This window comes from Phyllobates terribilis, unplaced genomic scaffold (genome assembly GCF_046119375.1).
Source record: "Phyllobates terribilis strain yellow unplaced genomic scaffold, ASM4611937v1 Scaffold_1__5_contigs__length_1240528914, whole genome shotgun sequence".
In the NCBI taxonomy this organism is placed as follows: Eukaryota; Metazoa; Chordata; class Amphibia; order Anura; family Dendrobatidae; genus Phyllobates; species Phyllobates terribilis.
The window spans coordinates 560,184,345-560,207,407 of NW_027362761.1; the positions used below are offsets into that span (position 1 = coordinate 560,184,345).

The 23,063-nt window shown below is 47.1% G+C and overlaps 1 protein-coding gene across 3 annotated transcripts in view; it reads left to right on the top strand.

Annotated features, from left to right (window-relative positions):
• Nucleotides 1–23,063, top strand: part of DYM (dymeclin) — a 262,125-nt gene that overhangs the window by 76,480 nt on the left and 162,582 nt on the right. For all 3 annotated transcript variants that reach the window (XM_073680479.1, XM_073680481.1, XM_073680480.1), the window contains exons 9-13: nt 3,542–3,724; nt 4,477–4,655; nt 11,354–11,479; nt 20,170–20,283; nt 22,434–22,528. In XM_073680479.1, the coding sequence (XP_073536580.1) occupies nt 3,542–3,724; nt 4,477–4,655; nt 11,354–11,479; nt 20,170–20,283; nt 22,434–22,528 (697 nt within the window). The remainder of the gene's footprint in view (nt 1–3,541; nt 3,725–4,476; nt 4,656–11,353; nt 11,480–20,169; nt 20,284–22,433; nt 22,529–23,063) is intronic.

The window sequence follows — 23,063 nt, forward strand, 5'->3', positions numbered from 1 at the left end:
TCCACCTTCGCCGTATTCCTGCCAGATAGAAGTAAATATTGTTCTGTTATTTTAGCAATATGAAGCATTGGCGTCCGCCGAGCTCCAGCTCTTGGAACCGGGTCAAGTCGAGAAATATCTGACTTTTTTTTTTTTTTTTAACATGAAAAGAGCTTACTTTAATTCATGTAAACAAGAGCTCCTATTTCACTGTGAATTGGCAGCGTCCCCCGCTGGAGGAAGCGGAGAGCGATGAATGGGAGGAGGGTGCGGAATGCAGATGGAAGCTCCAGGATCTGCCCCCAACTCCATCATTAATTCTCCCCTGAAAAAATGCCGTCAGATCGTATTAACTAAAGGCAAACGAGCGCTCCTTCCCGACCATCGCTGTGCTGGATCATGGCGGCAATCACACGATCAATGAGCTGATCGCATCTAAACGCTTACCATCATCGTCAGCTCACCTGTACGTGCTATCAGGTAGTTCGAGGACCGATCATATTAAGCGTCTTGTTACATGGCTGATCAGCCCTCGTTATTGCCACGTCTGCCTGTGCAAGCAGACGTTCATACACGACAAGCAGAACAACCTATCCGCATAGTGCCCAAACGCCGGCCACTGGGATGACCCAAAGCTCTGCCCACCAGGGTCAAGCCATCAGCCACACCATTGTGAAAAAAGAGTTGTAGATTGGTGGGGGTCCTGTACCGATGGGCAGAACGGGCATTTTTATCTTATCTTTTATTTAGAATTTTGCAACAGGGATAAAGGTTCTCCATTCTATTGTGGTTGGAATGATCGGACCCCCACGATCAGTCATCGCTTCTCCTGTGGATAGGTGATGGCTTGTTTTCACTGGACATCTCCGTTGAGCCCCTATAGGGTTTCCAGGCGTTGCGCACTTATTTTTTTGACAACCTCATAGTGAACGGATAAAGCAATGGATAAGCGTGCACATTGCGGATCTGTGCGGGTCCCATTGGTCAAGTATGTTGGGTGCAAAATTGGAGCAGAAAATTCTCGTCTTCTGACATTCCCCTAAAAATGCAAGATGCTCCAGTTAGGGTCATTTTCTCCTCCTTTTCTTACCTGGGATTATATGTAGACGGATCCTGCTGCAGAAGTGATCAAGATCTGCTCTTCCCTCTGGTTACATTGCAGCACAGCAAGATATTACAGACCCCACCGAGAGGTGGATGCAAGTGATGGGAAAGGTGGACAGAGAAGCCCCGCGTTGGACTGGGCACCCAGTCTCCACTTTTTGCCCTGACTGTTGGTCGGGTGTTTGGCTCTGTGGATGGTAACCTGAGTCGGTCCCGCAGCCCGTTCTGGTAGCCGGCGCTCGCTATACATCAGGGCTGTGGAATGTTTTTCCTTGCATGGCACATTTTACAAGCCGTAAGGGCAGCGCGCGAGAATCCTGCATGACCTCATCAGCTCTTGTTTGCTGCACAGCTGATTTTGGGTGGGGACCCTTTGGCCTCAGCCTGGGGACTGTAATAATTGTTAGAAACATTCACCTAAAGGGAATTCGCATCTCCATACATCATCTATGAAGGAATGAGATGCTAATCCTGCGCGCCCCGGTGCACCGTGCCTTGGCTCTGCGGCCATTGTACAGTGCAACCACAGGGGTCTGCGGAGGTGCAGCGGCCGGGAAGTGTGATATCCACCGGAGATTTACGGCCAAAAGCTGATCAGTTTCGTGATATTAGGAGATCAGATTCCATTAAAGTCTATAGATATTGGAATGTTTCTGCTCAGACTTGGCAGCCATCTTTACAGAAGTTCCGTCATATTTCACGTCCCTTTTAACCCCTTAGTGATATGTGCGGAGCTGACTCCTCCATTTACAGCAGTTTTCGGTTGTTGCATCAGAGTATAATCCTCGCCATTTTTCCCAGCTCAATTTGACAATGTGGGTGGAGCTAGGGTGGACCGGGCCATGGCGTGACAACCGCCGCTCGTCAGATTCATGCCGAGCCGTGGCCTTCCTCATGCCACAAATATGACATCAGTCCGTGCCTGTGTGCGTACCTCGTAATGAATCAGGAGCCTCGCACTCCACCCCACCCCCTCATCAAGATTGGCTTCAAAAACGCCGGTTTGGGTGAATCTGGGCCAATATTTGCAAATCAACTAAAAATGATAGAAATATATTACTCTAATGCAGCAGACACTACAGAGCTCATGTCTGTGTAACTTGCTGTTCACTGACTGTTGTCGAGTGTAATCCGTCTGTAGCAGCAGAGGCACAGAGACAGTAGGAGTGGGGTATTGTCTCTACAGTAAGTGGGGGGAGGAGTATTGTCTCTACAGTAAGTGGGGGGAGGGGTATTGTCTCTACAGTAAGTGGGGGGAGGAGTATTGTCTCTACAGTAAGTGGGGGGAGGGGTATTGTCTCTACAGTAAGTGGGGGGAGGGGTATTGTCTGTACAGTAAGTGGGGGGAGGAGTATTGTCTCTACAGTAAGTGGGGGGAGGAGTATTGTCTCTACAGTAAGTGGGGGGAGGAGTATTGTCTCTACAGTAAGTGGGGGGAGGAGTATTGTCTCTACAGTAAGTGGGGGGAGGGGTATTGTCTCTACAGTAAGTGGGGGGAGGAGTATTGTCTCTACAGTAAGTGGGGGGAGGGGTATTGTCTCTACAGTAAGTGGGGGGAGGGGTATTGTCTGTACGGTAAGTGGGGGGAGGGGTATTCTCTACGGTAAGTGGGGGGAGGGGTATTGTCTCTACGGTAAGTGGGGGGAAGGTTATTGTCTCTACGGTAAGTAGGGGAGCGTTATTGTCTCTACGGTAAGTGGGGGGAGGGTTATTGTCTCTACGGTAAGTGGGGGGAGGGGCATTGTCTCTACGGTAAGTGGGGGGAGGGGTATTGTCTCTCTACGGGCAGCGGGGGCCGGGTTATTGTCTCTCTACGGGCAGCGGGGGCCGGGTTATATGTCTCTCCTCCATCTCTCCATTCAGCGTTAATAGAGAGGCAGACTCCAGGGCAGACAAGTCATTGGACAGGTGCGCTGCATGTTAGGAAGTTTGGGGAAGGAATGTTCCTGCACTTATAGTGCTGGCAGAATGCTGATGAATAGGAACCGCCGACCCCCCCCCCAAAAAAAAAAAAAAAGTGTAGATGGCATGTTTATAGAGCACGAGAATTGGGACAGATCCCTTATGAGGGATGACAACAGCAAGACGAGTTTGATGTGAAAGGACGAATATGCTTTAAATGTTTTGGACCCAAGGACAATGAATGTCTGGCTGCCGTTATAATAAATTGTACAACTCTTAAAGAATTGTAATATCATAACTTTGTTTCTCTTCACATTGCATTGGGGCGATCTGCCTGCTATCACAGCTTGTATAGTGAGGTAGATCCACAGTGTGCGGGGTATTCTCAGCAGTAGTCGGGTGGTATAGGGCAGTGCCCGCTGCTGCACTTTCCTGTACAGTATAAGTTATGCGGGTGCTTTACACCCTGTGATAGGTGTAATGGCCACGTCCTATGTGATCAGGACCTTTCCCAGGACATACCTGGATTTACAGAATCTATGTTCTTGCTTTCCAGGTGGTCTGTGGACGGTATTAACCTTAGGGGGAGTGGGCAGCAAACCGACCCCCACACAGGAACAGTCCTCGCCTCTGGCCAGCCAAAGCCTCCTCCTGCTGCTGGTACTAGCGAACATCACCGACGCCCCCGACTGCCCCAATCCTTTCCGACAGTCCATTACGTCTTTCAGAAACACACAAGGTAAGTATATCAGATATACAAGGCATGGGAGAGAGATCTGTGTTTTTCAGCAGCACAGAGTAATTCAGGAGTGTGCCGTCTTTAAGGAGGCCGTGACCTGTCCACTCGTATGGCAGTGATGGTGAGGACAGGGATGGATGTGACCACGGCAGCGTCCTGATGTAAGGAGGGGAGTGGACAGGTGGGAGATTAAGGAACTTTTTGGAAAGAGCAGTGCCCACAGCAGCACAGAGTATTTAAGGAGAGGCATGTGGGTGGTTCAGGGGTGTGGTGATGGATATAAGAGGGGCAGTGTATTGATGTGAGGAGTGTGGTGGACATGGACAGGTGGGAGGTTACAGAGTTATTGTAAGGAGCTGGGCCTACAGCAGCACAGAGTATTTGAGGAGAGGAGTGTGCTGGATTCATGGAGGCAGTGACGGTGATTGATATGAGAAGGGCAGTGTCCTGGTGAGAGAGGAGTGTAGTGGACAGGTTGGAGGTTACAGATTGAGAGTTAATGGATGAAGCAGGGCCCCAAGCAGCACAGAGTATTTCAGGGAACGAGTGAGCCAGACTTCTAGGAAGCAGTGAACTGTCTGCTAATGTGATGATAGGAAGGGCAGGGATGTAAATGACACGAGGAGTGTGAAATCACACAGAGCGTAACATACAACACGGTCCCTGGCAGCACAGAGTATTTCAGGACAGCAGTGTAAACATTTCACAATTTGATGCTTTGCCCATGTAGCCCTGTTGGTCTTTAATTCCAGACAGCTCGGTGCCGCCCAGCCCAAGTCCGCACTCCTTCCAGATAAATTTCAATAGTCTGTACACGGCCCTGTGCGATCAGCAGAAGTCTGACCAGGCCACGCTGCTCCTGTACACACTGCTGCACCAGAACAGCAACGTCCGCACCTACGTCCTGGCCCGCACCGACATCGAAAGCCTGGTAAGCGCTGATACATGGAATATCCTTCTGTCATTTTTTTGTCATTTTCCCTCTGTACGGGTTTGTGTGCATCTAACTGGGCTGAACTGGGACGGTGTCAGGTCATTTTAAAGGGGTTCTCCCCTGCTTCCCCAAAGGTTATCATCCGATCCCTATAACATGGTCCGTGGGCTTGCTTCTCTGCTCTAAGCATTATCTAGGACCTTTTATCGGTGGTGATGGTGACCTAAGGAGAGAGCGGGTTCCCTACAACATTCACTGATTCATAGCGGCCAACTTAACACTGCTTAAAGGGATTGTTCAGGATTTTTAGTGTATCAAGAAGTCAGCTCTGACCCACAGTAGGAGCACTCCGGAGGCTGTGGCCACAGACACTAGTAACGTTCCATCTGTAAGGCTATGTTCACACACCTGTTTTTTTCTGTAGCTAAATCTGCTGACTACTTTTCCCTGGCAGGAGAACAGCTGTGCCAAAAATGCAGCTTTTGCTGCTTTTTTTTCACTGTCCTTCTGTCTCTATTCATGCATGTACATAAAGTTCTGTGAAAAAAAAAATCTCATTCTGTTTTTGGCATAGTGTGAAGGGAGGTGAAATGTTCAGGAATAGTTTAGACACTGGCAATGCATTGAGTTTGTATGACACTATTTGCTTTCACACTCTGGGGTCTGTCATTCAGTTGCACAGTGCATTGTTCAATTTCACACCTCACTGGGCCAAAGCTATTGTTCTATCTCACACCTAGCTCAGCCAATGTTTGCACTGTACACACCACTGATTGAATTAAACTCTCCCTATAAAAATAACCATCTCAGTGACCAAGACAAGATGGTTAATCACAAAATAGAACCCATATTTTGCCATCAAAAACGCTGAAAAAAATTTAGCTGCGTTTTTTGATGCATTTTTTCACCACCCATTACTTCTATGAGTGAAAAAAAGCTGAATGAAGTGACATGCTCTATTTTCCAAAATCGCAAGCAAGTCAGAAGATACACAGCAAACAAAAAGCAACAAGTGTGAACAGAGAATTTTGGTTTCTCATACTCTTTGCTGGTACTGCCATACACAGCTGAAAATTTGCATAAAAATCTGCTGCAAAATACGCTGCAAAACACAACGTGTGTGAACATAGCCTAAAGGGTTTTATAAAAATGTTACTGTTTGGATTCTACAGCCTCTATGTATCACTGTACATAGACTACAGAAGGAGTTGCCAGTGGATCTGTCAGTGAGCTCATTCTAATGGCATAGTGTAACTCTTACCACTCATCTCCTGAACGGTCTTTAAAGGGAATCTGTCAACAGGATCTCACCCACCCAAAATTATTTATATGCGCATGTGGTTCTTTCAGAGACAAGTCCAGCAATACATTAACATGGCCGGTCTGTTCCTCCATTACCAAGAAATCAGCGTTTTGAGTCAATATGCAAATGAGGATGAAGTGCTTTGGACACCTGGAGACACTTTCCAAGCCTCTGTCACTCCGGCTCTATTGCCCCCACAAACTGATGTCTCCAGATTGACTGACGGCTCTTTTGCTTGAAGTTGCAAAGCAGTTGGAAGTCAAGAACAATAAAGCAGCGCTGAGCTGGGAGTAGAGCTGGAGTGGCGGAGGCTTGGGAAGTGCTTCCGGGTGTCCAAAGCACTTCAGCCTAATTTTCCTATCGACTCAATTTATCAGTAATGGAGGAACGGACCGGCCATGTAAAGGTATTGCTGGACTCGTCTATGAAAGAACTGCATGAGCATATAAATAGTTTTATAGAGGGGTGTGAAATCCTGCTGACAGGTTTCCTTTAACCTCTTCAGCACAGGGAAATTGTTCATTTTTGCAGTTTGTTTTTTTTCCTCTTCCTCTTCAAAATGCTAAAGAAAAAAAAACATTTTTGAGGGGCAAGTTGTAGTGTTTGAAAGACTCCATTTATTTTACCATGTAAAGTAACGGGAAAAGGAGGACATGTGTGAGGTTTTGTTTTTTTTGCGTTGTGAGAGGACGCTTTCACTGATACAATTTTGGGGTATAGGCGAGGATTTGCTTGCTTTTTTATGTATTTCGTTTCTTCTTTAAGGTTGCAGTGACAACTGAAAAACTGTAATTTGGTTGTTTTTGATTTTTTTTTTCTCGTGTGTGTGTGTGTGCGCGTGTATATAATGTGTGTGTATATATATATATATGTGTATGTGTGTGTGTGTGTATATATATATATATATATATATATATAATCTGCTCAAAAAAATAAAGGGAACACTTAAACAACAGAATATAACTCCAAGGAAATCAATCTGTCCACTTAGGAAGCAACACTGATTGACAATCAATTTCACATGCTGTTGTGCAAATGGAATAGACAATAGATGGAAATTATTGGCAATTATCAAGACACACTCAATAAAGGAGTGGTTCTGCAGGTGGGGACCACAGACCACATCTCAGTACCAATGCTTTCTGGCTGATGTCTTGGTCACTTTTGAATGTTGGTTGTGCTTTCACACTCGTGGTAGCATGAGTCGGACTCTACAACCCACAGAAGTTGCTCAGGTAGTGCAGCTCATCCAGGATGGCACATCAATGCAAGCTGTGGCAGGAAGGTTTGCTGTGCCTGTCAGCGTAGTGTCCAGAGGCTGGAGGCGCTACCAGGAGACAGACCAGTACACCAGGAGACGTGGAGGGGGCATTAGGAGAGCAACAACCCAGCAACAGGACCACTACCTCCGCCTTTGTGCAAGGAGGAACAGGAGGAGCACTGCCAGAGCCCTGCAAAATGACCTCCAGCTGGCCACAAATGTGCATGTGTCTGCACAAACGGTTAGAAACCGACTCCATGAGGGTGGTATGAGGGCCCGACGTCCACAGATGGGGGTTGTGCTCACAGCCGAACACCATGCAGGACGCTTGGCATTTGCCACAGAAAACCAGGATTGGCAAAGTCGCCACTGGCGCCCTTTGCTCTTCACAGATGAAAGCAGGTTCACACTGAGCACATGTGACAGACGTGACAGAGTCTGGAGACGCCGTGGAGAGCGATCTGCTGCCTGCAACATCCTTCAGCATGACCGGTTTGGCAGTGGGTCAGTAATGGTGTGGGGTGGCATTTCTTTGGAGGGCCGCACAGCCCTCCATGTGCTCGCCAGAGGTAGCCTGACTGCCATTAGGTACCGAGATGAGATCCTCAGACCCCTTGTGAGTCCATATGCTGGTGCGGTTGGCCCTGGGTTCCTCCTAATGCAGGACAATGCCAGACCTCATGTGGCTGGAGTGTGTCAGCAGTTCCTGCAAGATGAAGGCATTGAAGCTATGGACTGGCCCGCCCGTTCCCCAGACCTGAATCCGATTGAGCACATCTGGGACATCATGTCTCGCTCTTCCACCAACGTCACGTTGCACCACAGACTGTCCAGGAGTTGGCGGATGCTTTAGTCCAGGTCTGGGAGGAGATCCCACAGGAGACCATCCGCAACCTCATCAGGAGCATGCCCAGGCGTTGTAGGGAGGTCATACAGGCACGTGGAGGCCACACACAATACTGAGCCTCATTTTGACTTGTTTTAAGGACATTACATCAACCACTGAGCCACCGTGCTGCAGATATACCGTATATAAAATAAATATATTTTTTTGTTAACATTTATTTTTTAGTCTCCTTAGGGGATTTGAACCTGTGATCGCTGATCCCTTGCTCAATATGCTTTAATTCTACGGTATTGCATTATATACTGTAAATCCTGGTCTAAAAAGAAGAATAAGATAAAAGTGAAGACAGAAAAGCCCGGAATAAAAGTGCTGACATTCCGTGAGTCGGATTAAGGATGTTATTCCTGGGCCACTATGAGACCGCGTCACTAATCTGATTCCAAATGCGTCAGCAGTTTTATCCAGTGCGTTCTTGTGCCCTTAAAGGAGACTGACCAGACATAGGAAAAAGGTCCTTAATGTTTCCCTAAAAATGTCTCCACTCCTTCCAGTGTCTTCTATGCTGATATACAAATTAGGGTATGTGCACACATTCAGGAATTGAAGCAGAAATTTCCTGAGCGTTTTTGCCTCTTTCTGGCAGAAAAAAACGCATGCGGATTTACATGCGTTTTTGACGCGTTTTTACATGCGTTTTTTGAAGCGTTTGAGCATCAATAAAAGATTTTTCGAGCTAAATAAAGTTGGTGGGTCTTTTCTTATGCCATTTGATTACCATAAGAACTGGGGTGAGTATATTGGTTCATTTAAATGATTAAAGAATGGGTGTGTTGTTTTTCAAATAAAGTGTTTACACTGAGTGTGTTTCTTTACTTTGTTTGGTCATGAAAAGGTCTGATTGACACCTTGACATAACCAAGCAAAAGAGCTGGGTGTCAGCTAGTCCCATTCACCCAATCTTTATTAGCTTTTCTAGTCATGTAATTTATGCGACTGCTGTGAGCTGTTTTTTTTTTAGCCTGGGAAGGTGGCACTAGGCAAACATTTCCCTGGCCATTAAATAATATCTCACAGCTGGTTTGTTAGCTGCTACGTCCCCCCCCCGATCAGCACTCAGCAGCGCTTTGCACACAACGTATTTATGCTGCTTCCAAAACGCGGTATTCTAATGCCGCACTTTTGATATCGGTACATGTGAATCCACCGCATATAATCACACTTCAATCGGTCAAAATCTGCAGCGGAGGCTAGCTTGCCCGCTACAAAAATTGACATGCTGCGGGTGAGTTTGGGTACGTGACCACAACCAGGAGCCGCTGCAGGTTTGATGCTGCGTGTATATACGTGTCAAACCCGCAGCGTCCAGATGTTACTGAATAGTGGATGGAATCTCTAGAATTCCCATGTCCACTATGTGTGCATCAGAGGCTGCGGATCACCCACGGTCACTGACTTGCGGCACATCTTTCAGGACTGCAGCATGTCAATTTCTCTGACTGAGTCGCTAGTCTCCACAACAGAAATTTGACCACTAGAATGTATTGAATGCGGTAATTCGCATGGTTCAGTGAACACATGTGGATTTACCTGCGTTCAATAGAATGCAACATTTTGGACACAGCAAAAATTTGCGTCCAAATCGGTGCTACGTCTGAATCATGGGCACAAAGCCTAAAATTTAAAAAAAAAATGGTGTGGGCTCCCTCGTCATTTTTATAAATAGCAGAGGGTAAGCCAACTGCTGGGGGCTGATATTAGTAGCCGCGGAAGGGGCCATTAGCCAAAAATGTTCCCTGGCTATTAATATCAGCTCACAGCTGCTTGTTTGCCCTTTACTGGCTAGATTACAGGGGGACCCCAGAAAAAAATTGACATGGGGTCCCCCTATAAAATCTAGCCAGCAAAGGCTAAACTAGACAGCTGCGGGCTGATATTAATAGCCAGGAAAGGGGCCATGGATACTAGCCCCCTCCGCAGCTATTAATATCACCCCTCAGCAGTCCCAGTAATGGCGCAGCCATAAGATGTGCCAAATCTGGCTTTTAGCCTCGTACTTCCACATTCCCCTGTTGCGGTGGCGAGTGGGGTAATGGGGTTGGAGTTCACTTCAGACTTGTATTGGTGGCTGACGTGAAGCCCAGGTTAGTAATGGAGGGCGGACGCCCCCATTACTAACCGCATGGTTAAATGGTCGCCGTTTTTTCAATAAAAGACACGGGCAGAATAAAGTATTTTAATGAAATAAAAAACAAACGGTTCTACTATTTTTTTTTTTTTTTAATTACTTGCCTCCGCGAAGCCCTCGATCTCCTGAAAAAAAACGTAAAAAAACAAACAACAATTTTCCTCACTTGTCCGCTGTCAACGACATAGTCCACAATCACGACTGTCCCACGACTATCCGGATCATTTCTACAGCTGTGGCATCAGAAATCACTGATGTCACAGCTGTAGAATACAGCACTGTATACTGACAGGAGTGTAAAATCACCCCCTATCAGTATACATGCTGCAGGAGGTCACTGGGGTTGATCAGCTGATGAGATCGTGGGAACATTCTTGTGAATGTGCCCACGGTGAGCATGAGCTGATTAGCGGCTTCAGCAATCAGCTGATGGTCGCGTGACCATAAGCGGATTGTTGCCAGCACTGATCACCTGATGGTCATGCTATGGTCGTGTGACCATCAGGTGATCAGTGATGTCACTGCAGTGCACCGCGAGCCGCCAAAGAGGAAGCATCGCCGAGGAGGACACCGGGGGCCGCCAGACAGGTGAGTATGGGTTTTTTTCTTTTAGTTTTCACTTTTTCATTCTTTTTTTTTTTTTTTAACTGGCGCTAGCACGTGGGCTGGGCAGGAGCAGGCTGCTGCTTCTCCCATCCACGCTGCTCTCGCTGTTATCAGCCAGAGCAGCGGTCGGATGAGAGAAGTAGCAGTCTCCTCTCCTGACCCGGGTACCAACCACGGCGCGATTTTGCGCCTATTGTTTTACATTGAAACGCAGCAAATCTGCATGTATAGATATTATACATGCGGGTTTGCTGCGATTCAAGGCAAGTCAATGGGAGCGATTTTGCGGCAAAATCGCGCCTGAATTGGTTGTGTCTGCGTTTTGTGCCGCAATGATAATCCGCAGCGTAAATTTCCGCATCATGTGCACAGCACATGCGGATTATCATTGGGGAACATGGCAGACCTCTTATCAAGCGGTTTGGTGAAAGATCCGAGGCTGCTCTACCAACAGATTGTGATGAGAACCTTTCCCCTTCTGTCTTGTTCACAGGTTCTGCCCATATTGGAGATTTTGTACCACGTAGAAGAGCGCAACTCCCACCATGTTTACATGTCTCTCATCATCCTGCTCATCCTGACCGAGGATGATGGCTTCAACCGATCGATCCATGAAGTGGTAAGATCAATACGGTCACTGGTCTGCAGTTTAAACCTGAATTATTATCTCTTTTTTTTTTTGCATTGAACCTGAATTATTCACCCCTCCTCCATTGTAAAGTCGGTTTCTTAGTAAAATTTACAATCTTGCTGCTTTTTGCAATAAACCAATGACACAAGAACAATGTAAATAGCGGAATAGAACAAGATGTTTCTCAAGTTAACCCCCAAATGTTACTGTTACTTACTCCTGCTGTCTCAGAATTATTCACCCCCTTCATGACAAGCGTCTTTAGTACTTAGTGGACCGCCTCTGGCTGTTATAACCTGCTGCAAATGTGATGTTTAGTCAGAGCTTTTGGTTTCAAGGTTTCTGAGGTTTCAGTTTGCTCATTAGATACCTACCAAGCACTGAAAGTCTCTGTGCCCGTGACATTCTCCTTTACTGACCCAAAAGCACAAGAAAAGCCTCCAGTATGCTCAAAGCCATATAAATAAGCCACAGAAGTTCTGGGATTCTGTTCAAATAAATAAAACTGAAACTTTGCTGATCTATGGATCAGCATTATATCTGGAGGAGGAAACATGAAGCATACGCTGAAAAGAACAGCCTGCCTACAGTGAAGCATGGTGCATGCTCGGTGATCACCGCAATAACACATGGCGGTGACTCAGTGATGCCTACAGTGAAGCATGACGCTGATTCGGTGATCACAGCAGTAACACATGGCGGTGACTCAGTGATGCCTACAGTGAAGCATGACGCTGATTCGGTGATCACCACAGTAACACGTGGTGACTTGGTGATGCCTACAGTGTAGCATTGCAGTGACTCAGTGATTCCTATAATGAAGCATGGCAGTGGCTCGATGTTGCCTACAGTGAAGCATGACGCTGGTTCCTTGATCACCACAGTAACACACAGTGGTGACTTTATGATGCCTACAATGTAGCATGGCAGTGGTTCAGTGATGCCTATAGTGAAGCATGGCAATGGCTCGATGATGCCTACAGTGAAGCATGGCAATGGCTCAATGATGCCTACAGTGAAGCATGGCAATGGCTCAATGATGCCTACAGTGAAGCATGGCAGTGGCTCGATGATGCCTACAGTGAAGCATGGCGGTGGCTCGGTGATGCCTACAGTGAAGCATGGCAGTGGCTCGGTGATGCCTACAGTGAAGCATGGCGGTGGCTCGGTGATGCCTACAGTGAAGCATGGCAGTGGCTCGGTGATGCCTACAGTGAAGCGTGGTGAAATAGTAATTTAAAAAAGAAAGTGGCTCCACCTAAGCCAACTGCAACAAAGTGCCCCTTCTTTGATCTTGAGGAACTGGGGAATAAAATGATAGGTCTCTTATACTCTAGACCACTAGGTATTTATTTCCTTCATTTACATAGATGACCAGGGACTAAGTTATACTCGCTTTCATGTAACCTACAACTAGGCATCTATCCCCTTTTTCTTTACCTTAGACCATCAGGGAATAAAATAATCCCTTTTATACCGTGAACCACAAGGTATTTATCCCTTTCTTTCCAGTAAACCACCAGGGAATAAAATAACCTCTTTCTTATCCGAGACCACCAGGGAATTAAATTTGAGATCACTGTCCTACTCTAGATCATCTGGGGAGGGGGCATTTACCCTAGACCACTAAAGCATCACCTTTAGACCTGTGTTTCTGACCACCTAGATTAGGATGCTACTTTAACTCCTTTCTACCATATAGCAGTTGAATGGAGACGGCTCAGGAGCTGAGCCCACTCACCCCATTGCTTCCCCGTGGGGTGCTGATGGATTGTCAAGGCAGATCGGGCTCTTCTGCTATGTTTTATTGGTTTTCAAAAGATCAGAAAAAAACGTTAATTGCACATTCTTCAGAAAACATTTGGGCTCCTTTCTCTACCTTCGTACAGTTCTAGTTCGGCCACTTATTTCTGAGCTACTTCTTGCCATGTTCGATGTGGCTGGAGACGCATCAGCTTTTCATTTGGAGACGTCTTGGCTTGTGTGGAGTTGTATAATTTACTGCCGAGGCTTCTTAAATGTTCTTTCCCAGGGACATTTCCCGATTGTTACATGAAATTAGAAGTTGTGACGCTCGATTAAAGATTTTTTTTCTGTAAGTTGGCCTGGAAAACGGTAAGGACAGATTAAAGGATCTTTACTCAAAATAGCTGAAAGTTTGGGTAGAAATTTCCATCAGCAGTAGCCTGAGCTGAGGATAACATGCTGCCGACCGAGACATGAAATGCTAACAAAGCCAGAACCTTATCTACAACCATAACGGCATTGTCCGGTCACATGTGATTACAAATGTATTTATGTGCTCTGTATTCCTCTGATAATCATAATTTCTGCTTATAAAAAGCACGGAAAACTGTTTGAAATGTTGACTTTTTTTTGCAACTTTTGGCATTTTTACGCCAGCTCTGGGCAGCTCCGCTAACTTTTCGAAAGGTGGACAGAGCTTAGCTGGGCGGGGGTGTGATCGAGCGATCGACAGATTCATCATTTGGGCCACAAAAGTAAGTGGGGTGAATTCCAACATAATTGTACATTTCGTACACAACATCTGAAAGACTTGCCAAATTCATTAAAAGGTATACTACCTTTACTAAAAGGAGTTGTCCAAAAATAGGACATTCGCTTCTTAATCTTAATGTTTGCCCCCGTTAAATTGAAAACGCCCGGTCTCTCCTCCAGTGCCGACGCGGTTCTAGCAGGGTCTGCAGTTGTGTTCCCGGCGCTCACGTGAGGTTATTGCGTCACACGAGCCCTGCGCATTTTCACTGTCGCCGCCTTCGGACGAGTCGAACATCAACAGGAAGTCAGGGCGTCTGCTGCATTAAAGTGGGCAACCCCTTTAATGAGTTTGGCACTTTTTATTCTGGGGCACTCTTCATCAATCGGAGCCATATCCCTTTATCCTGAGATTTAATCACAGCAATCAGCTGATTTTAAAAAGATGATGATGGAGTCAGTCGCTGATTTCTGCTGCAGTGGCCACTGGTGGGGAAATGTGTTATTACATGGCAGCCACAAAGGAATCAGAATTGCTGGACAAATTATCAACAATCTTAAATACGCAGATGATACAACATTGACGGCAAGAGGCGTAGATGGAATGAAGGAGTTGTGTCAAGATGGAAAGCTCCAACATGGGACTCCTACTCAACGCAAAGAAGACAAAGATATTGACTACTGCTAGGTACAACCAGGATACATTTGAGATGGACGGCGACAAACTGGTAGATGTAAAGGACTTCAACCTACTCGGATCAATGATCACTCAAGATGCAACGACGACACCGGAAGTCAATAGGAGGATAGCTATGGGCAAATCAACAATGAAGTCACTGGACAAGGTCTTCAAATCGAGGAACATTTCACTGGTGACGAAGATGTGGCTCTTGCATAGTCTGGGCTGTTCTGCAGTAACATATGGATGCGAAACCTGGACGATAAAGAAACAAGAGAGAAGAAAAATCAACACCTTCAAAATGTGGTGTTGGAGAAGGATGTTATCAATACCATGGATGGCAAGAAGAACACACAAATGAATCTTGGAACAAATCAAGTCAGATATGTCACTTGAAGCAAGGATCACCAAGCTAGGACTTGCCTACTTTGGACACATATGAAGAGACAGGAGAAGGACATCATGGTCAGAAGAATAGAAGGAACAAAGTGAAGAGGTAGATCAGCAGCCCAATGGCTTGATACTATTAAAATAATGGTGGAGAAGACCCTGGTGGACCTATCTAGGCTGCACAAGATCGATCTTCCTACAGATCGTTCATCCATCAAGTCGCCATGGCTCAAGATTGAGCTGAAGGCCGTTTAGAAAAAGGAAAAGAGACAGCGTTAGTCCACCAAACGGAGCTCCTTTCAACTCCGGCTCCTAGAACAAGGGTTCTGGGCTGGGGACCCCAAAGAGCAATGATCATATGCCCTCATGGAGTATATGGACAAAGGTTGTCCTAGGACAACCCCTTGTATTCCCAGAAGGTTATAGGTGATAACTTGCTGGTTGCTGGGGGTCCAGCTGTGGGAGCAGAGCTCTACAGAGCCCATTCTTGCATGGATCTGTGGTGCACACAGCAGTCCCACAGACTTTGAGTGAGACGGCAGCACGTCTTCTCCTTAAGCATTGATTTCTCCAGTTTACCCTTTTTTTCCTGGCTGGAGCAAGAATTCATGTAAATGCAAAGTCCAGCTCTCGTCCTTGGAGACGAGCTCACATGTATTTGACAAGCACAAGACAAACACTGTAAATAACCCCCGAGACCACAGAATGTGTAGTGTGAACGCCGCCGACAGAAGCATTCCCCCTTTATTAACGCCATAAACTGTGTCCCAGCTGTCTGGTGGCTTTACGAGCGTCCTTCCGATGTTTTGGGGCCACATTCCATATCTTCTAAATATCCTGCCCTGTATAGTGAGCAATGTGAGAAGCAATGGCCAAAAATGTCTTTTTGGAAAGAGTTGGGGTACACATGGGTCAGAAATGCTGTGAATTTACCATAGATTTTACCCCCTACGTGAAATTCAGCGTAAAAATCTTCTACGTACATTGACAAGATGCAGACGTTCTGGATGGAGAATCCGCTGGGTATCTTCTAGCCTGTGTGAACATACGCCTGTGTTGTAATCTGCGGAAATGAGGAGTAGCGTGCGTCTCATTTCCCCTCCAGTGACAAAAATCCGCCCTGATTTGGGTGCGGAGACCCTATTTACATGCATGTGATGTGGGTGATCAGCCATTATAACACAGATTTTGGCTCTGATTCTGCACTGAATTCCTTGTTACATTTGACACGTGAAGACTGATAATGTTTTTAAACAAGTTTCTAGAAGAATTTATTTTGTATAATTGTTGGTGTTCCATATATATAAAAAAAAGGCTTGAAGTGTTGCCGTTCTTACACTGGCTATTAGTCACTGGGGCTGACATGCCATGTATTTTTGTAGCTCACTTGTCAGCTTTAATATGTAGACTGGGACATAATAAGCAGAGTCGCCTCATTTGTGTATTGTGCTGTTAGAGGTCCTGATAAGGCAGAGTTGTAACGTTATATAGCGAAAACACCGATAAGACTCTGTGTGCAACTCCTGTGTCACCCCCTCGTCTCTGGGGAAGGGGTCATTTCCCATCACTTACAAGACTAATAATCTATGGACATTTCCTTATTTATTACTAAAACTGAAGGGAATCTGTCAGCAGGTTTCTGCTATGTAATCTGGCAGCAGCATGATATAGGGACAGAGCCCCTGATTCCAGCGATATAGTAGTTTACTGGATGCAGCAGTTGTGATGCAATTAGTTTTCTCTGCTGCAGATCTAGCAGAGCTCAGAATGCTGAGCCGTGTATAGCCCCGCCCACACCACTGATTGGCCACTTTCTGTGTTCACTTTACATTGACAAAGCTACTAATCAGTGCTGGGGCGGAGCTGGACCAGGAGGCATGAGACACCTAGTCCTGTAGTGATAATTTCCTGCTGATAAAACTGATTGTATTGAAACAGTAGCACACAGCCCAGTAAGTAGCACACAGCCCAGTAAGTAACACAGAGCTGTAATCTAGATACAGGATTTTCCAGTGATAACTTTTTGATCGGCTGCGGGATCTACACAGATTGGCAGAATGGTACGCCAGACAGGACGCTTTAATGCCCATTATAAAATGGAGCAGGCCGTTGTGATGTCTGACCGCCGCTCCATTCATTTTCTATGTGGTTTCCCAAAAAAGCTGAGCACAACGCTTGGAAGCGGTAATGAACCGGCATGTGCACTGCCCTCCATTCTATAATGGAGATAAAGGTGTCCCGGTGGTCCTGGCAGTCGGACCCCCACCAGTTAATAAGTTTACCCCTATTTTTTGGCTAGGTGGTGGCTTATTTTTAGCTGTCAAACCTTTTAAAGTTCACCACACACACACATTTAAAATTATACCCCTCATTAATCTCAAGTGTAGGGGAACCTCCTGATGGTACATATGGAAGATAAGTGGCTGCCAGATGGACTGGCAACAGCTAATCCCACCTCTCCCTACTGACATTAATTAGATACTCTCTACCAAGCTTGCATCTTTAGAGGCAGGAATTTTATAGACTCCTTATCATTAATTCTCTCCCCAACCAGAAGTGGCTGGTGATGGGGAACAAGAGTTTGTGTACATCTGCACAACCGATATGGAGAAGAGCGATCTCTGCGGTCCTGGACTCTGGGCACTGGCTTTCAGGAGACTGGGATCAGGAAGTGGTGGTGCCAAGATCGCCCAATGTCTTCACTGCGCCGCCGCCTCCTCTCTGTGGCTGGCGCCCCGCCTCCCGTCCTCTCTGTGGTTGGCGCCCCGCCTCCCCTCCTCTCTGTGGCTGGCGCCCCGCCTCCCCTCCTCTCTGTGGCTGGCGCCCCGCCTCCCCTCCTCTCTGTGGCTGGCGCCCCGCCTCCCCTCCTCTCTGTGGCTGGCGCCCCGCCTCCCCTCCTCTCTGTGGCTGGAGCCCCGCCTCCCCTCCTCTCTGTGGCTGGAGCCCCGCCTCCCCTCCTCTCTGTGGCTGGAGCCCCGCCTCCCCTCCTCTCTGTGGCTGGTGCCCCGCCTCCCCTCCTCTCGGTGGCTGGCGCTCCGCCTCCCCTCCCCACGGTGGCTGGCGCTCCGCCTCCCCTCCCCGCGGTGGCTGGCGCTCCGCCTCCCCTCCCCGCAGTGGCTGGCGCTCCGCCTCCCCTCCCCGCGGTGGCTGGCGCCTCCCCTCCCCGCGGTGGCTGGCGCCTCCCCTCCCCTCGGTGGCTGGCGCCCCCCCTCCCCTCGGTGGCTGGCGCCTCCCCTCCCCGCGGTGGCTGGCGCTCCGCCTCCCCTCCTCTCGGTGGCTGGCGCCCCGCCTCCCCTCCTCTCGGTGGCTGGCGCTCCGCCTCCCCTCCCCGCGGTGGCTGGCGCTCCGCCTCCCCTCCCCGCGGTGGCTGGCGCCTCCCCTCCCCGCGGTGGCTGGCGCCTCCCCTCCCCTCGGTGGCTGGCGCCTCCCCTCCCCTCGGTGGCTGGCGCCTCCCCTCCCCTCGGTGGCTGGCGCCTCCCCTCCCCTCGGTGGCTGGCGCCTCCCCTCCCCTCGGTGGCCGGGCAGGCGGGCGACTTCCCAGCAGTTACTGTTGGATCCTTTTCAGTTGTGTTTCACAACAGTAAATAACTAGTTTTGCAGGCCGCCCGGCCTTTATGCTGGGATTTACAGGGAGAGATTTCTACTGAATGAGCGGCAGGAGAGGGGAATTACCACATGCTTTTCTATTGATCTCCCATCTGTTTCTCATATTATTGATCCCGGCTTATTTGACATGTAATGTTGGACAGCAGATTTGGCCGTGTTCGCTTTTTGTGCTAGTTGCTAGCTGACGAAATCTGTTCTCTATTACTCTCAATGGTAAAAATGGCTGATTATCAAATTCTGAGCCCCTGCGTGTGGAGCGTTTAGTACTGCAGAGCGCTAGTTATACGTTTTCATCCCATGAATCGTCCTCTCAGACGTTTATTAGTTGTTATTTTTTTAGACCATGATAACCTCAAATATACATCTACAGCACCCATAGACCTCATCACTCACCTTCACTGAGAGGAGCAAGTCTGTCTACTTATGTCATATGAAAGCGGAGTGTATGCAACCAGTCTGATCTAACGAACAATGGGCAAGAGCTCACTTCCACTCACTATTCTGCTGGTGCAGTCACTGTGTACATACATTACATTACTGATCCTGTACTGATCCTGAGTTACATCCTGTATTATACTCCAGAGCTGTACTCACTATTCTGCTGGTGTAGTCACTGTGTACATACATTACATTACTGATCCTGTACTGATCCTGAGTTACATCCTGTATTATACCCCAGAGCTGCACTCACTATTCTGTTGGTGCAGTCACTGTGTACATACATTACATTACTGATCCTGTACTGATCCTGAGTTACATCCTGTATTATACTCCAGAGCTGCACTCACTATTCTGCTGGTGCAGTCACTGTGTACATACATTACATTACTGATCCTGTACTGATCCTGAGTTACATCCTGTATTATACTCCAGAGCTGCACTCACTATTCTGCTGGTGCAGTCACTGTGTACATACATTACATTACTGATCCTGTACTGATCCTGAGTTACATCCTGTATTATACCCCAGAGCTGCACTCACTATTCTGCTGGTGCAGTCACTGTGTACATACATTACATTACTGATCCTGTACTGATCCTGAGTTACATCCTGCATTATACTCCAGAGCTGCACTCACTATTCTGCTGGTGCAGTCACTGTGTACCTACATTACATTGCTGATCCTGTACTGATCCTGTTACATCTTGTATTATACCCCAGAGCTGCACTCACTATTCTGCTGATGGAGTCACTGTGTACATACATTATATTACTTATCCTGTACTGATCCTGAGTTACACCCTGCATTATACTCCTGAGCTGCACTCACTATTCTGCTGGTGCACTCACTGTGTACATACATTACTGATCCTGTACTGATCCTGAGTTACATCCTGTATTATACCCCAGAGCTGCACTCACTATTCTGCTGGTGCACTCACTGTGTACATACATTACATTACTTATCCTGAGTTACATCCTGTATTGTACTCCGGAGCTGCACTCACTATTCAGCCTGTGTGCTGGTATAGAAATGATCTTATGTTCTTTGCTTTGTCTCGGCAGATCCTGAAGAACATCACGTGGTATTCGGAGCGGGTGCTGACGGAGATCTCTCTGGGCAGTCTGCTGATTCTGGTGGTGATCAGGACCATCCAGTATAATATGACTCGCACACGGGTGAGTTTTGGGGGCAGCATGGATCAGGTTGCGGGTGCGGTGCGGTTGTGTTCCCCTTCCGCTTGGCTACATTCCCCCAGTGCAGGATGGGTATTGCCCTGGCACAGTAAAGCTGCCCCCTGATGGCAGCTGTCACCCATTGCTTGCTTTGCTCCTGTATAGTCCTTGGGTTTTGCTGATTTTTCCCAGGTGCAGATCGGACTCTTTTGTCCTTTAATCCCATTAATCACTGTCATGCTGCGGTGGAAACAATTGTACCGAGTGGACCGCGCTTTTGTGCGCACAACAATATACAGACGACGTCCCGTTTCTGCTTGTCGTGGCGCTCAGTCCTCCGCCGCGCTGACTGATGCTGGGTGCACGAGTCCAGGAGAGGCCGGCGAACGATGGCAGCCAGCAAATATTTGGAATCTGTATTTGTAGTGACATCAACGCTCTTCACGTATTTAATTAAAATTAAAAGCCCTCCTTGGTGCCCGGTTCCAAATTTCAGATTCAATTCTGCAAATGAACACGAGTTGTAATGGCTCAGATTACGGCGTGACCGCATTACCTAATCTCCGAGGAGGCCGTGCCCAAAAAGGGTCATATAGGGGTCTGTTCTCACTGCACAAATAAACACAACACAGTTTAGCGTTAGCAAAGGAGAATTTCATTTTTAGCAAATAAATGTTTCTTTGTATAATTCCATATAATACCGTCTCTGATATACTTTCAGGATCTCCGCTTGCTGTCATGCAAAAGGAACTTTCATGGGTTTCTCCTAGGGGTATATGCAAATTGCCTCTTCAGAGAGGAAGAGGACTTGAACTCTATAGCGCCACCTGTTGGAAGTAGCAATCCTACAAGTCACTATCGACCCTTTAACAAGCCTTGCAATATGACAGGATAAAAGCCAAATCAGAATCTCAATTTGCAGACAGTGTTTCAGGCTGTAGGCCCTCATCAGTGCAAAGTATGAGAACTGATTTTGCTAGGTGAGAGGCTCTGGACTGAGGTCTAAGGGGTAACGTTTCTCCTTGTGGAGAGTGACATACCGGCTCTGGCATGCCAAGGTAATGAGGCTTATTTGCCGTGCAATGCTCCTCTGGGAAATTTAATATGCAAATTGCTTCTTCAGAGAAAAAGAGGACTTGAATTCTATAGCGCCACATCTCACCCAGCCAAAGCAGTTCATACTTTGCACTGATGAGGGGTAATACCCTGAAACATGTGTCTGCAAATTGAGATTCTGATTTGGCTTTTATCCTAAGTCGTCCTATTGCAAGGCTCGTTAAAGGGTTAATAGTGACTTGTAGAATGGCTGCTTCCAACAGGTGGCGCTTTAGAGTTCAAGTCCTCTTCCTCACTGAAGAGGCAATTGACATATTAAATTTCCTATTTCATGTATATGGGCATCTTAAAGGGGCTATTCCCATCTTCATAGACGGATATTGCTGGATAATGCTTTTTAAAACGAGCACTTTTGCTAATTACTCTTATTAACATTTTTAGCCGTTCTTCAGATATTAATACTTTTTCTTTTTGTTTACATCTCATTGCCTTGGAGACCAACCACCGCTGCTGTCTTGCTTTAAAGCATTGCCTGGAATAGGAGGTAACAGCGCCCTCCAGTGTTCCTGGCCAGCTTCAAAACTGTGATTACAAGCTCAGTACAAAAGAGCTTTTAACCTCTGTGCATGTTCTGAGGTGCAGCAGCGGTGGTCGGTGTCCAAGGCAACGAGCTGTAAACAAAAGAATCATATTTCAAGAACGGCTGCAAATTTTAGTAAGCAGTAAATTGCAAAAGTGCTTGTATTCACAAGCTCTATCCAAAATTACAGATCTATGGAGATCCTTGCAGTGAGATCCAGTGTCATCCCTGGTGCTGTGTAAGCAGACTGATTCAAGATTCGGGCTTATAAAAGACTTGATCTTGCTTTATGGGTAACAGTGAATCTCTACAGATACAGTCACAGAAAGGTCTACCCGCTATAGAGGTCACTGCCTCGCAGACGGCACAGACTTGCTTTTTGGCCCTTTCTGGGTCGGCTCTTTCACCTTCCTGCACTGGCTTCTGTCATCCATTATAAAATACTTTTTTTTCCCTAGATGATTGTTTTATGCTGAATAATGGAAATGTGAGTAATAAGATAATTTTCTTCTTGCAGGACAAATACCTTCACACGAATTGTCTGGCCGCTCTGGCTAACATGTCCTCCCAGTTCCGCTCCCTCCATCAGTACGCCGCGCAGAGGATCATCAGGTATTGTATCCGGCGCGCTGCCTTCTTACTACAAATGTCTGCGCTCCACTCCTGTGACGCCAACACCTTATCAAAGGACAGTCGGCGCCCCGGCTCTTCTGTCCCCAGCGATCAGATCTGTCCAGAGACATTTCACCCTGCATATAATTGAGCCTCATGTAATGCAGTCCTCCTGAAGCCCAATAATGGAGCTTAAAGGGGCTTGTCCAGAACTCTGATAATGATGACCTATCCACAGGAGAGGTCATCAGTATCACATTGGTGGGGTCCAGCACCCCACCGATCAGTGCTTTGCAGAGTAAACCGTTTGCAATGCCAGAATACTCAGCTCTGTACACTGTGTAGTGGCCGTTCTTGGGTACTGCAGCTCAGATCACATTCACTTCAATAAGAGCTTAGCTGCAGTACCCAAGAACGGCCACTACTCAGTGTATGGCGCTGTGCTGTACTGGTCTCAGGACCTGCTAATAGCTGAACATTGTCGGACCCCAACCGATCTAATATTGATGTCCTATCAAAGTCTTGCTTAGGAAGA